Source organism: Gobius niger (genome assembly GCF_951799975.1).
Source record: "Gobius niger genome assembly, chromosome: 10".
Lineage (NCBI taxonomy): Eukaryota > Metazoa > Chordata > Actinopteri > Gobiiformes > Gobiidae > Gobius > Gobius niger.
The window spans coordinates 30710859-30725386 of NC_136861.1; the positions used below are offsets into that span (position 1 = coordinate 30710859).

The following is a 14528-nucleotide window of genomic DNA, read 5'->3' on the forward strand; positions in this document are numbered from 1 at the left end:
CTACGCCAAACTTTATTTCGGGTCGTTGCCATGGCAACACGGTGGGGAAATGGGCGTGGCCATAATTTACTTTTTGATCGAGGTCACGTGACGGATGTCTGTGCCAAATTTTATTTGTCTACGACAAAGTTTACTTTTTTTCTCCATTCATTTTTATTTGTTGCTCTGCAGGGGGCGCTATCGCGCCCATTTTCAAAATTCCTATATCAAAACATCCGGGGCTGACGACTCGACCAACGATTCAAGTTTCAGTAAAATCGGCCAAAGTATGTGCGAGTTATGACTCTTCAAAGGCGACGGCTAACGCCGAAAACGAACGCCAAATTCATGGCGTTGCCATGACAAAACCGGAAATCCTATTAGAAAGTTTTTAATAACTTTTAATGCCCCACATGTGTAGATGATCTGGAGCGACCGGGGAGTCGCTGCGTTCAACGCCCTAGGACGAGTTCGTTCAAATGCGAGGGCACGAAAAGGCGCCTTTGGCGCCAGGTCGCTCTTCTGGCCAAGATGGCCGCCATACAGATGGTTGCCTAGCAACCGCGTAATATCTTTTTTTTTTTGGTTCCATGTGACCAATCACTGTGCCGAATTTTTTTCGTCTACGACGAACTAAAATTTTCGGGGTTTTCGGGATTTTGGGGGGTCTGGCCATAGGCCGCAATGTTAACGTCGTTTTTCCAGGGGGCGCTGATGCGCCATTTTTTTGAATTTTTGAAATTTGGAGATGTGAAAGTTTTTTTTTTCACCTAATTGAATTTTGGGCAAAAATTCAGGACTTTTCGTCGGTGGGAAAGTGGATTTTGGGGGGGAGAAGAAAAATAATAATAATAATAAGAAAAACCCTTACAATAACAATATGGCGCCGCCTTCGGCGGCGCATCTTCCTATTTTCGGAAAGGTCTCACGTCCAGTAATCCACCCGTGAGGTTCATTTTCAAATACGAGCGCGTTGCGCTCGTTTTTTACCTCTTCTTTGTCAATGTTTCTTAATGCGTTTTTTTTTCATATTTTTTTGTGAGCAACTACAAATATGCCGCTTTCGCGGCAAACACCTATATCATTGGATAGGCCTTAATGCCCTGAGTCACTCTAGTAGTGTTTTGGGCATTGGGGAGTGGCCATGGTCGATGACGAGCGCGTTGCGCTCGTCATCGACTACTTTCTTGTCAATGTTGCGCCTTCACTGGATTTTTCACCTTTTTTCACACGAGCAGTTACAAATGTGCCGCTTTCGCGGCACACGCCTATTTCACCGGACAGGGCGTGGTGCCGGGAGTCCCCCCTATTACTGTCTTACATGGGGAGCGCTCCGCGCTCTGTTTCTTGAGCGCTGCGCGCTCTTTTCGGGACGTGCGCTACGCGCACGTCTTTCTTCAGTGCGCTCCGCGCACTGCCGTACAATTACAATAGGCCCGAGCCCTGCCAGGCCGCTCGGGCCTAATAATTAAAGCCGCAAGCGGCATTTAGAGGCCCTCGCGAGCAGCGTTGGCCGGTTGGCGCACGCCGTCGCACGCCACCGCAACAACCGGGGGGCGCTGCCGCGCCCTACGTGGTTATGCCGTCCCTGCCACCCTCGGTTGAGTTTATAAAAGAGCAAAGGCAAGAAATGCGCCTTCGGCGCCAGATCACGCAATATTTCCCAAAATGGCCGACCTCCTGTTGGTTGCCTAGCAACCACGTAATGTACTTTTTTGTTCGGAAGGTCATGACGAAGGTGTGTACCAATTTTGGTTTGGCTACGCCAAACTTTATTTCGGGTCGTTGCCATGGCAACACGGTGGGAAAATGGGCGTGGCCATAATTTACTTTTTGATCGAGGTCACGTGACGGATGTGTGTGCCAATTTTTTTTTGTCTATGACAAAGTTTACTTTTTTTCCCCATTCATTTTTATTCGGTGCTCTGCAGGGGGCGCTATTGCGCCCATTTTCAAAATTCCCATATCAAAACATCCGGGGCCGACGACTCGACCAACGATTCAAGTTTCACTAAAATCGGCCAAAGTATGTGCGAGTTATGACTCTTCGAAGGCGACGGCGAACGCCGAAAACGAACGCCAAATTCATGGCGTTGCCATGACAAAACCGGAAATCCTATTAGAAAGTTTTTAATAACTTTTAATGTCCCACATGTGTAGATGATCTGGAGCGACCGAGGAGTCGCTGCGTTCAACGCCCTAGGACGAGTTCGTTCAAATGCGAGGGCACAAAAAGGCGCCTTCGGCGCCAGGTCGCTCTTCTGGCCAATATGGCCGCCGTATAGTTGGTTGCCTAGCAACCGCGTAATATGTTATTTTTTTTGGCTTCATGTGACCAATCACTGTGCCGAATTTTTTTCGTCTGCGACGAACTAAAATTTTCGGGGTTTTCGGGATTTTGGGGGGTCTGGCCATTGGCCGCAATGTTAACGTCGTTTTTCCAGGGGGCGCTGACGCGCCATTTTTTGGAATTTTTGAAATTTGGAGATGTGAAAGTTTTTTTTTTCACCTAATTGAATTTTGGGCAAAAATTCAGGACTTTTCGTCGGTGGGAAAGTGGCCGAAACGGCCTTCGGGGGGGAGAGGAAAAATAATAATAATAATAATAATTAAAGCCGCAAGCGGCATTTAGAGGCCCTCGCGAGCAGCGTTGGCCGGTTGGCGCACGCCGTCGCACGCCACCGCAATAACCGGGGGGCGCTGCCGCGCCCTACGGGGTTATGCCATCCCTGCCACCCTCGGTCGAGTTTATAAAAGAGCAAAGGCAAGAAACGGCGCCTTCGGCGCCAGATCACGCAATGTTTCCCAAAATGGCCGACTTTGTGTGGGTTGCCTAGCAACCGCGTAATGTACTTTTTCGTTCGGAACGTCACAACGAAGGTGTGTACCAATTTTGGTTTGGCTACGCCAAACTTGATATCAGGTCGTTGCCATGGCAACACGGTGGGGAAATGGGCGTGGCCATAATTTACTTTTTGCTCGAAGTCACGTGACGGACGTCTGTGCCAAATTTTGTTTGTCTACGACAAAGTTTACTTTTTTTCTCCATTCATTTTAATTTGGTGCTCTGCAGGGGGCGCTATCGCGCCCATTTTCAAAATTCCCATATCAAAACATCCGGGGCCGACGACTCGACCATCGATTCAAGTTTCACTAAAATCGGCCAAAGTATGTGCGAGTTATGACTCTTTGAAGGTGACGGCGAACGCCGAAAACGAACGCCAAATTCATGGTGTTGCCATGACAAAACCGGAAATCCTATTAGAAAGTTTTTAATAACTTTTAATGCCCCACATGTGTAGATGATCTGGAGCGACCGGGGAGTCGCTGCGTTCAACGCCCTAGGACGAGTTCGTTCAAATGCGAGGGCACGAAAAGGCGCCTTTGGCGCCAGATCGCTCTTCTGGCCAATATGGCCGCCATACAGTTGGTTGCCTAGCAACCGCGTAATATGTTTTTTTGTTTGGTTCCACGTGACCAATCCCTGTGCCGAATTTTTTTCGTCTACGACGAACTAAAATTTTCGGGGTTTTCGGGATTTTGGGGGGTCTGGCCATAGGCCGCAATGTTAACGTCGTTTTTCCAGGGGGCGCTGACGCGCCATTTTTTTGAATTTTTGAAATTTGGAGATGTGAAGTTTTTTCTTTTCACCTAATTGAATTTTGGGCAAAAACGACGAACTTAAATTTTCGAGTCTCTCCATAGGCGCAATGTAATCCTGATTTTCCAGGGGGCGCTGACGCGCCATTTTTCAACATTTTTTATTGGGATTCATTGACACTGTGTATCGCCGGGATTTTTAATTTTGGGCAAAAAATGGTGAGTTTTCGTCGACGACTCGTCGAGTTATTCCAAAAAAACACGGATAGATGAAAAATAATAATAATAAGAATAAGAATAAGAAAAACTCTTACAATAACAATATAGCGCCGCCTCCGGCGGCCCATATTTATATCGTCGGAAAGGTCTCACGTCCAGTAACCCACCCGTGAGGTTCATTGTCAAATACGAGCGCGTTGCGCTCGTATTTTACCACTTCTTTGTCAATATTTCTTAATGCGTTTTTTTTTCAGATTTTTGTGCGAGCAACAACAAATATGCCGCTTTCGCGGCAAACACCTATATCATTGGATAGGCCTTAATGCCCTGAGTCACTCTAGTAGTGTTTTGGGCATTGGGAAGTGGCCATGGTCGATGACGAGCGCGTTGCGCTCGTCATCGACTACTTTCTTGTCAATGTTGCGCCTTCACTGGATTTTTCACCTTTTTTCACACGAGCAGTTACAAATGTGCCGCTTTCGCGGCACACGCCTATTTCACCGGACAGGGCGTTATGCCGGGGTCCCCCCTATTACTGTCTAATGCATGGGGAGCGCTGCGCGCTCTGTTTCTTGAGCGCTGCGCGCTCTTTTCGGGACGTGCGCTACGCGCACGTCTTTCTTCAGTGCGCTCCGCGCACTGCCGTACAATTACAATAGGCCCGAGCCCTGCCAGGCCGCTCGGGCCTAATAATTAAAGCCGCAAGCGGCATTTAGAGGCCCTCGCGAGCAGCGTTGGCCGGTTGGCGCACGCCGTCGCACGCCACCGCAATAACCGGGGGCGCTGCCGCTCCGTACGTGGTTAAAATGACGCTACCACCCTCGGTCGAGTTTATAAAAGAGCAAAGGCAAGAAATGCGCCTTTGGCGCCAGATTATGCGATTTTTCCCAAAATGGCCGACTTTGTGTGGGTTGCCTAGCAACCGCGCAATGTACTTTTTTGTTCGGAACGTCACGACGAAGGTGTGTACCAATTTTGGTTTGGCTACGCCAAACTTTATTTCGGGTCGTTGCCATGGCAACACGGTGGGAAAATGGGCGTGGCCATAATTTACTTTTTGATCGAGGTCACGTGACGGATGTGTGCGCCAAATTTTTTTTGTCTACGACAAAGTTTACTTTTTTTCTCCATTAATTTTTATTCGGTGCTCTGCAGGGGGCGCTATAGCGCCCATTTTCAAAATTCCCATATCAAAACATCCGGGGCCGACGACTCGACCAACGATTCAAGTTTCACTCAAATCGGCCAAAGTATGTGCGAGTTATGAGTCTTCGAAAGTGACGGCGAACGCCGAAAACAAACGCCAAATTCATGGCGTTGCCATGACAAAACCGGAAGTCCTATTAGAAAGTTTTTAATAACTTTTAATGCCCCACATGTGTAGATGATCTGGAGCGACCGGGGAGTCGCTGCGTTCAACGCCCTAGGACGAGTTCGTTCAAATGCGAGGGCACGAAAAGGCGCCTTCGGCGCCAGGTCGCTCTTCTGGCCAAGATGGCCGCCATACAGATGGTTGCCTAGCAACCGCGCAATATGTTTTTTTTTTTGGCTTCATGCGACCAATCACTGTGCCGAATTTTTTTCGTCTACGACGAACTAAAATTTTTGGGGTTTTCGGGATTTTGGGGGGTCTGGCCATTGGCCGCAATGTTAACGCCGTTTTTCCAGGGGGCGCTGACGCGCCATTTTTTCGAATTTTTGAAATTTGGAGATGTGAAAGTTTTTTTTTTCACCTAATTGAATTTTGGGCAAAAATTCAGGACTTTTTATCGGTGGGAAAGTGGATTTTGGGGGGGAGAAGAAAAATAATAATAATAATAATTAAAGCCGCAAGCGGCATTTAGAGGCCCTCGCGAGCAGCGTTGGCCGGTTGGCGCACGCCGTCGCACGCCACCGCAATAACCGGGGGGCGCTGCCGCGCCCTACGGGGTTATGCCGTCCCTGCCACCCTCGGTTGAGTTTATAAAAGAGCAAAGGCAAGAAATGCGCCTTCGGCGCCAGATCACGCAATATTTCCCAAAATGGCCGACCTCCTGTTGGTTGCCTAGCAACCACGTAATGTACTTTTTTGTTCGGAAGGTCATGACGAAGGTGTGTACCAATTTTGGTTTGGCTACGCCAAACTTTATTTCGGGTCGTTGCCATGGCAACACGGTGGGAAAATGGGCGTGGCCATAATTTACTTTTTGATCGAGGTCACGTGACGGATGTGTGTGCCAATTTTTTTTTGTCTACGACAAAGTTTACTTTTTTTCCCCATTCATTTTTATTCGGTGCTCTGCAGGGGGCGCTATTGCGCCCATTTTCAAAATTCCCATATCAAAACATCCGGGGCCGACGACTCGACCAACGATTCAAGTTTCACTAAAATCGGCCAAAGTATGTGCGAGTTATGACTCTTCGAAGGCGACGGCGAACGCCGAAAACGAACGCCAAATTCATGGCGTTGCCATGACAAAACCGGAAATCCTATTAGAAAGTTTTTAATAACTTTTAATGCCCCACATGTGTAGATGATCTGGAGCGACCGAGGGGTCGCTGCGTTCAACGCCCTAGGACGAGTTCGTTCAAATGCAAGGGCACGAAAAGGCGCCTTCGGCGCCAGGTCGCTCTTCTGGCCAATATGGCCGCCATACAGATGGTTGCCTAGCAACCGCGTAATATGTCTTTTTTTCTGGCTTCATGCGACCAATCACTGTGCCGAATTTTTTTCGTCTAAGACGAACTAAAATTTTCAGGGTTTTCGGGATTTTGGGGGGTCTGGCCATAGGCCGCAATGTTAACGTCGTTTTTCCAGGGGGCGCTGACGCGCCATTTTTTTGAATTTTTGCATTTTGGAGATGTGAAAGTTTTTTTTTTCACCTAATTGAATTTTGGGCAAAAATTCAGGACTTTTCATCAGTGGGAAGTGGCCGAAACGGCCTCCGGGGGGGGAGAAGAAAAAAAATAATAATAATAATAATAATAATAAGAAAAACCCTTACAATAACAATATAGCGCCGCCTCCGGCGGCCCATATTTATATCGTCGGAAAGGTCTCACGTCCAGTAACCCACCCGTGAGGTTCATTGTCAAATACGAGCGCGTTGCGCTCGTATTTTACCACTTCTTTGTCAATATTTCTTAATGCGTTTTTTTTTCAGATTTTTATGCGAGCAACAACAAATATGCCGCTTTCGCGGCAAACACCTATATCATTGGATAGGCCTTAATGCCCTGAGTCACTCTAGTAGTGTTTTGGGCATTGGGAAGTGGCCATGGTCGATGACGAGCGCGTTGCGCTCGTCATCGACTACTTTCTTGTCAATGTTGCGCCTTGCCTGGATTTTTCACCTTTTTTCACACGAGCAGTTACAAATGTGCCGCTTTCGCGGCACACGCCTATTTCACCGGACAGGGCGTGGTGCCGGGAGTCCCCCCATTACTGTCTAATGCATGGGGAGCGCTCCGCGCTCTGTTTCTTGAGCGCTGCGCGCTCTTTTCGGGACGTGCGCTATGCGCACGTCTTTCTTCAGTGCGCTCCGCGCACTGCCGTACAATTACAATAGGCCCGAGCCCTGCCAGGCCGCTCGGGCCTAATTAAAGCCGCAAGCGGCATCGAACGGCCCTCGCGGGCCGTGCCTCCTTTAGCGCCTCTATCTATCCGTGCCACAACCCTACCAAGGGCGCCAGACTGCATTTTATTGTCCTGATGTGCCATTAATCTTTGTGCGTAAACATCTCAGCAACATTTTTAGCCACTCCATGTGAACAATGGCTCCAGCCTGCAGAGGGCGCTAACGCGCCCGTAATCTTTTTAATTTCACAATTAGCATCAGGCGGCCCTAACGGGCCGTACTTCCATGACCACTGTCCCCAAGATCCTGACAGGGGGCGCTAACGCGCTGTAATGTTGTATTATGTGAGATTCATGTGTCAGCCCCATTAGAATTACATGGGGGGCCCTGGGCGTCACCATAGCAACACCGTACAAAATACGGTATGGGTCTCATTGGCTTTTTGGATCGGGACACCATCAACTATTTTTGTACCGAATTTCATCCATTTCCGACAAACTAATTTTTTTCCCATAATGCAATTTTTCTTCTGCACCTGGAGGGGGCGCTATCGCGCCCAATGGCACTTTTTAACAATTGGTGCGTCCAGGGGTGAAAGGTCAAGAAAATGTATATTTCCGATTTTTAATCGGAGTTTGTTTGTGCGAATGGGAGCGATTTTTAGTTTTTGATGAATCGCAAAATACTTCGGAAAGATTGCGGCTTCGCCGCAAACAAACCGTAAGACTTAGCCAAAAAATGTGGATAACTTTTGATGCCCCACATCTCGAGATGAGCTGGAGCGATTTTGAGCTCATTTTGTCAAACGCCCTAGGAGGAGTTCGTTAAAATGCGACGTCAGCGAAAACCATGACTCAGCATTCTCCAGGTTTCCAGTCAAAATGGCGGACTTCCAGTTTGTCAGGTGGCGTGGCCACAATAATATTTTTTGTTTGTCGTCACATGACGAATATCTGTACCGAATCTCGTCGCTCTACGACAAAGTTGACGTTGGCCCCGGTTGGTCCCGCCTCCATCGACGCAATGTATTTAGATTCACCATGGCAACACCGTACAAAAAACGATATGGGTCTCATTGGCTTTTTGGATCGGGATGCCATCAACTATTTCTGTACCGAATTTCATCCATTTCCGACAAACTAATTTTTTTCCCATAATGCATTTTTTCTTCTGCACCTGGAGGGGGCGCTATCGCGCCCAATGTCACTTTTTCACATTTGCTGTGTCCAAGGGTGAAAGGTCAATAAAATGTATATTTCCGATTTTTAATCGTAGTTTGTTTGTGCGAATGGGAGCGATTTTCAGTTTTTGATGAATCGCAAAATACTTCGTAAAGATTGCGGCTTCGCCGCACACAAACCGTAAAACTTAGCCAAAAAATTTGGATAACTTTTGATGCCCCACATCTCGAGATGAGCTGGAGCGATTTTGAGCTCATTTGGTCAAACGCCCTTGGAGGAGTTCGTTAAAATGCGAAGTCAGCGAAAACGCTGACTCAGCATTCTCCGGTCTTCCTTTCAAAATGGCGGACTTCCGGTTTGTCAGGGGGCGTGGCCACAATATTTTTTTTTTTTTGGCGTCACATGACGAATGTCTGTACCGAATCTCGTCGCTCTACGACAAAGTTCACTTCGGCCCCTCCCCCATTGGCGTAATGTATTTTCACTTTTGTAGGTGGCGCTGTCGCGCCATTTTTTTTTTCCCCAACATGAAACACACATTTTAATTAATTTTTCACCGGACCTGAATTTTGGGCAAAGTTTGGTGAGTTTTCGACTATGTTCAGGGGGTCAAATTCCTGCTCAAAGAGCAGAAGAAGAAAGAAGAAGAAGAAGTAGAAGAAAGAATAATAATATTTTTTACAAAAACAATATCGTCGCTTTCGCGACGATATCATATTATACATTTTTGGAAAGCTTTCAACGATCCGCACGCACCCGTGGGGTTCCTGGGTGGATGACGAGCGCTTCGCGCTCGTCATCCACTATATACCCCCATTCACACTATATACCCCCATTCATTTTAATGCAATAATAAGTATAAAGGGCCCACACCGCTGGTGTGGGCTTCACTGTTTTACATGGTGAGTTTACGGTTGACATGGGGACAGCGCTTCGCGCTGTTTTTGTGCGCTCCGCGCACTTAGGTTCAGTGCGCTGCGCGCACTGCGCTGTGATTACGATTACAATAGGCCCTTGCGACGGCAGGCCGCTCGGGCCTAATAATAATAATAAGAAAAACCCTTACAATAACAATATAGCGCCGCCTGCGGCGGCCCATATTTATATCGTCGGAAAGGTCTCACGTCCAGTAACCCACCCGTGAGGTTCATTGTCAAATACGAGCGCGTTGCGCTCGTATTTTACCACTTCTTTGTCAATATTTCTTAATGCGTTTTTTTTTCAGATTTTTGTGCGAGCAACAACAAATATGCCGCTTTCGCGGCAAACACCTATATCATTGGATAGGCCTCAATGCCCTGAGTCACTCTAGTAGTGTTTTGGGCACTGGGGAGTGGCCATGGTCGATGACGAGCGCGTTGCGCTCGTCATCGATTACTTTCTTGTCAATGTTGTGCCTTGCCTGGATTTTTCACCTGTTTTCACACGAGCAGTTACAAATGTGCCGCTTTCGCGGCACACGCCTATTTCACCGGACAGGGCGTGGTGCCGGGAGTCCCCCCATTACTGTCTAATGCATGGGGAGCGCTCCGCGCTCTGTTTCTTGAGCGCTGCGCGCTCTTTTCGGGACGTGCGCTACGCGCACGTCTTTCATCAGTGCGCTCCGCGCACTGCCGTACAATTACAATAGGCCCGAGCCCTGCCAGGCCGCTCGGGCCTAATAAGAAAAACCCTTACAATAACAATATAGCGCCGCCTGCGGCGGCCCATATTTATATCGTCGGAAAGGTCTCACGTCCAGTAACCCACCCGTGAGGTTCATTGTCAAATACGAGCGCGTTGCGCTCGTATTTTACCACTTCTTTGTCAATATTTCTTAATGCGTTTTTTTTTTCAGATTTTTGTGCGAGCAACAACAAATATGCCGCTTTCGCGGCAAACACCTATATCATTGGATAGGCCTCAATGCCCTGAGTCACTCTAGTAGTGTTTTGGGCATTGGGAAGTGGCCATGGTCGATGACGAGCGCGTTGCGCTCGTCATCGACTGCTTTCTTGTCAATGTTGCGCCTTGCCTGGATTTTTCACCTTTTTTCACACGAGCAGTTACAAATGTGCCGCTTTCGCGGCACACACCTATTTCACCGGACAGGGCGTGGTGCCGGGGTCCCCCCTATTACTGTCTAATGCATGGGGAGCGCTCCGCGCTCTGTTTCTTGAGCGCTGCGCGCTCTTTTCGGGACGTGCGCTACGCGCACGTCTTTCATCAGTGCGCTCCGCGCACTGCCGTACAATTACAATAGGCCCGAGCCCTGCCAGGCCGCTCGGGCCTAATAATAATAATAATAATAATAATAATAATAATAATAATAATAATAATAATAATAATTAATAATTAATATAAGCCTTATATAGCGCTTTTCCAGATGCTCAAAGTCGCTTTACATTTTCGTGCATTATTCATTCACTCCATACTCGGTGATGGTAAGTGAGGCACCAGTCTGTGCCATCAGCCACCACTCACTCACTCACTACATCGCCAGGCTTCCTGGTGTTCCCAAACACTCTCCCATCCAAGCACCAGCCTGGCTCTTCCCTGCTTAGCTTCCGAGGCTCGTGCAGAGCAAAGGCGGTATGGCAACACCATTGAGTTACTGATCAAGCGATTTCACTCATGGATGAATAAAATTTGTCGATAAAACCTATGTCCACTCTAATTGCAATACTTGTAAATAAAATGCAATGCATCCAGACTAAGCTGAAGAGCCAAGCTAAACCAAATCACCAATCCCTCCATGACACTAGACACGTGGCCAGTGGCCGGTCAGAGATCCCCCTGATGTGATGTATTAATCTGGCCCAGTTCTGGCCATCACCTACAGGCTGCTGCTCATGCCCTGTATGGTGGTGATGTGACGTTCATCTTTCGATGATCTTTCGAAGGCTGAACACAGATCTTTTTGTGAAGAGATGCAGCAACACTAGTGAAAGCTCTTTGTACCAAACATGCTAGGTATTGTTCAGCAGTTCCTGACGTGAACTACTGAACAATTGAATTGTGGGGAATAATAAAATATCTTATTACGATGTTTTCTGATAATAATGTGATTGAGTTTAGGAATGCGATTTAAGTTTAAAATAAAGATTCAGTTCATTGTGCACATTTTTAGAACGTTTTGAGCTGCAGGCTTTATTTGCAAGAACAAGGAGGTGAAGAGCAGGGAAACATTCAGAAAGCTGTCAAAGCTCTGAACACTGTTCTGTCATATGCGGAGCAGCCTTAACCACTAGACTATTGGCTGCATGGACATTAACATAATATTCAATAGAAGATAAAAGCATAAACGCATCCTGACTGCACTGTTCAACACCAGCTGACCCAGTGAAGCACTCCAGTCCTTCTGTCTTCTGTCAATTCCTTCAAAAGCAACATTAGGTCACACAATACACACATCGCAAAATTGTGCAGCCTTGCTCCCAGCGATTATGTTCTCAGGTAATTTGACCAATCAGACCAGCTTTACCACTCCCATGAAAGAGCCACGAATCCCATCACTGGCTCAGTAGCCGATACCTACAGGCTGCTGCCAGTGCCCAGAGCAGAGAGGGAGTGGAGGAGGGAGGGAGGGTGGATGGAGCGTCCGGAGGAAGTCACAGTCCCGGGATGTTGCGAGAGGGGCGGGGCCTGCGCGGGGATTTGCCCGGCTGACAGCTGGACTGAAAAACAGGCTATTTCAGGACGGGATTTATACGTTAGTTTCTACCTCAAATCCTGAGATAGAGCTTAAAGCATGGGTTATCACACGAGGCTCTATCAGAGAGTTAATCTGTGGTTTCACTCCAGTCGCTTATTACATTACACGTATGCACAATTAACTGCATACTCATTCATGACAAGGTGCAGCACTTAAAATGCATTGTTTAAGTTGACAAAAGAACTCAAATACTTATTTCCAAATTGTAAATTTAATATCTGCATTCAACAAATTCACAGGTAGGCAACAAATGGCAATGATTTTGAATAAGACCTGCAAGTTTAGAGATCTACAAACATGTCATGAAATTATTATTGTATTGTGTCGTCTCTCGATGGTTATTTAAAATGTGCACTGCAAACTTAAATCAATATTTGAATACACAGATATAATCATAATCGTCAGGGGGGAAAGAAAATCTCAATTAGTCCGTTTTCTAACACAATGCAGCCCTAATATATATAGGTTTTATGGCTGGTTAATAGATTTGAAATAATTTGTTAGTAAACCACTTCAACACAGTACATTCAATTTGGTTAAATTCAATTGATCTTAATGGAACAAAACTAATTCAAAACCAAAACAAGGCTGCAATGGAACGAATCCAGGGAAATCGTGACTAAAACAGAAAAAAATGAGTGATCACAGTTTTTTTCCTTAGTTTTAGGATGCGTTTGCGACAAAGCGTGTAAATCTCAGCCAAAAATAACAAGCAAAAAAAACGACGGGATTTTTGTGATATAATTGCGTCTTGCGGTACGGATATTGCATCACAAATACGATCACGATAATTGGGCGATACATCGTGCGGCCGTGCAAGGTTTATAGCCTAGGTGTTGAATAAAATAAATTTATCAAAGGAATGCTCTATAATTACATGGCAATAACAGAAATGTACACGGGCATGGGATAGTTCGGATTTGTCATATAGGCCAAGAACGTAAAACGAGTGGCCCAAAATGCGCACGCCCTCAAAAAAATACTCCCAAATTGAGCAAAACCTGTCAATACTTCAATTCGTCGACTTTCTTTTTCCCACAAATGCCTCACCAAAATGCCAAACTGCAAACTTCGCCCAGCAATAGCCGAGCAGAAATAAGATCTAAAAGCCTGCTGCCTACACGCGCTGAGCCTCAAGCTGCTCTCCCCGTCCGGGCACTGCCAACATCTCGCATCAATATTATGTAATGATACATGGTCTCACGCGTCTCCTCAATCCACTTTGGCCAAATGCTCAAATCGACCAGAGCAAGAAAATAAAACACCACAGACAACGTTTAACAAACAAAACTTGTGAATTTTGGTGAATAAAGCTGTTTCTCCAAGGAATTGCACAAAAATTGGCGCATCACTGACCACTGCGCTCGTTCTACTGCAATTTTTCCCCATGCATTTTCGTTTAAATATTATTAATTGCAATGAAAAGTTTAGACCATTTAAAATCGAATCCATCCAACTTTTATTTTCTGATTTTGGAGGGAGAGGCAACGGCAGAAAAAAAACTATCCTAGCCTGGATAGTGGAGCAAATTTGACACACACACAAAAAAAATCTGATAAAAGTAAAACTTTGGCAAAAAAAAGTGCGCGTGAAAAGTGCCTACCTGTGAATTTTGCCCAGAGTTTTGGCCGCAGAAGCCTTGAACCTGTCCGGTCGGATCTCCATCGTTGCAGCTCCTGGCCCCGGCCGCTGCGCACCGCTCTCTGCCGCCCTCCCTCTCTCTCACCACGGCTTACTTCCTCCTCCTCACGCCCCCCCCCCCCCCACCACCACCCATCACCCCGTCCCTCCCACCACCACCACGGGCCGCTACACTACTCACAGATGGATGAATCGCAAAAAGGTAGGCTGCTACAGTCTTAATGATGAATATTTTATGATTTTCGGAGGCTGCCGGTGACACGCTAGACATTTTCTTCTCCTCACCTTATTTTTTCGGGAATGCTTTCCCTCCTATTTCCCAAGTCTTCGAAAACAACCTGCAAACTCAAATAGGGCGTCATGTTTTAAATGATCTCCTCTAAATGAACAGGTGAGCACAATACCATTAGGTTATCCATCTTAATCATTTGAAATATTATATCTTATTAGTTGAACATATGACCTAATCCATAAATTCACATTTGTAGGTTTATTTATTTATTTACAGCTTTTTGCTTTGCTCATATAAGGCAAACTAATACTAAAGTATCATACAAAATGGTGTCCGTTAGCACAATGAACATTTACAAATAAAAACACATGTACATGTTCGTTCATCTGTGCCGTCACAGTGAGGAGCTCTATACTCAGATGTGT

The 14528-nt window shown here is 46.5% G+C and overlaps 1 protein-coding gene across 1 annotated transcript in view; it reads right to left on the bottom strand.

Moving 5' to 3' along the window:
• Positions 1 to 13972, bottom strand: part of slc17a7a (solute carrier family 17 member 7a) — a 57795-nt gene extending 43823 nt beyond the window's left edge. Inside the window, exon 1 of the mRNA XM_079563859.1 lies at positions 13834 to 13972. Within this exon, the coding sequence (XP_079419985.1) occupies positions 13834 to 13895 (62 nt within the window). The 5' untranslated portion in view covers positions 13896 to 13972. The remainder of the gene's footprint in view (positions 1 to 13833) is intronic.
• Positions 13973 to 14528: the final 556 nt, after the last annotated feature.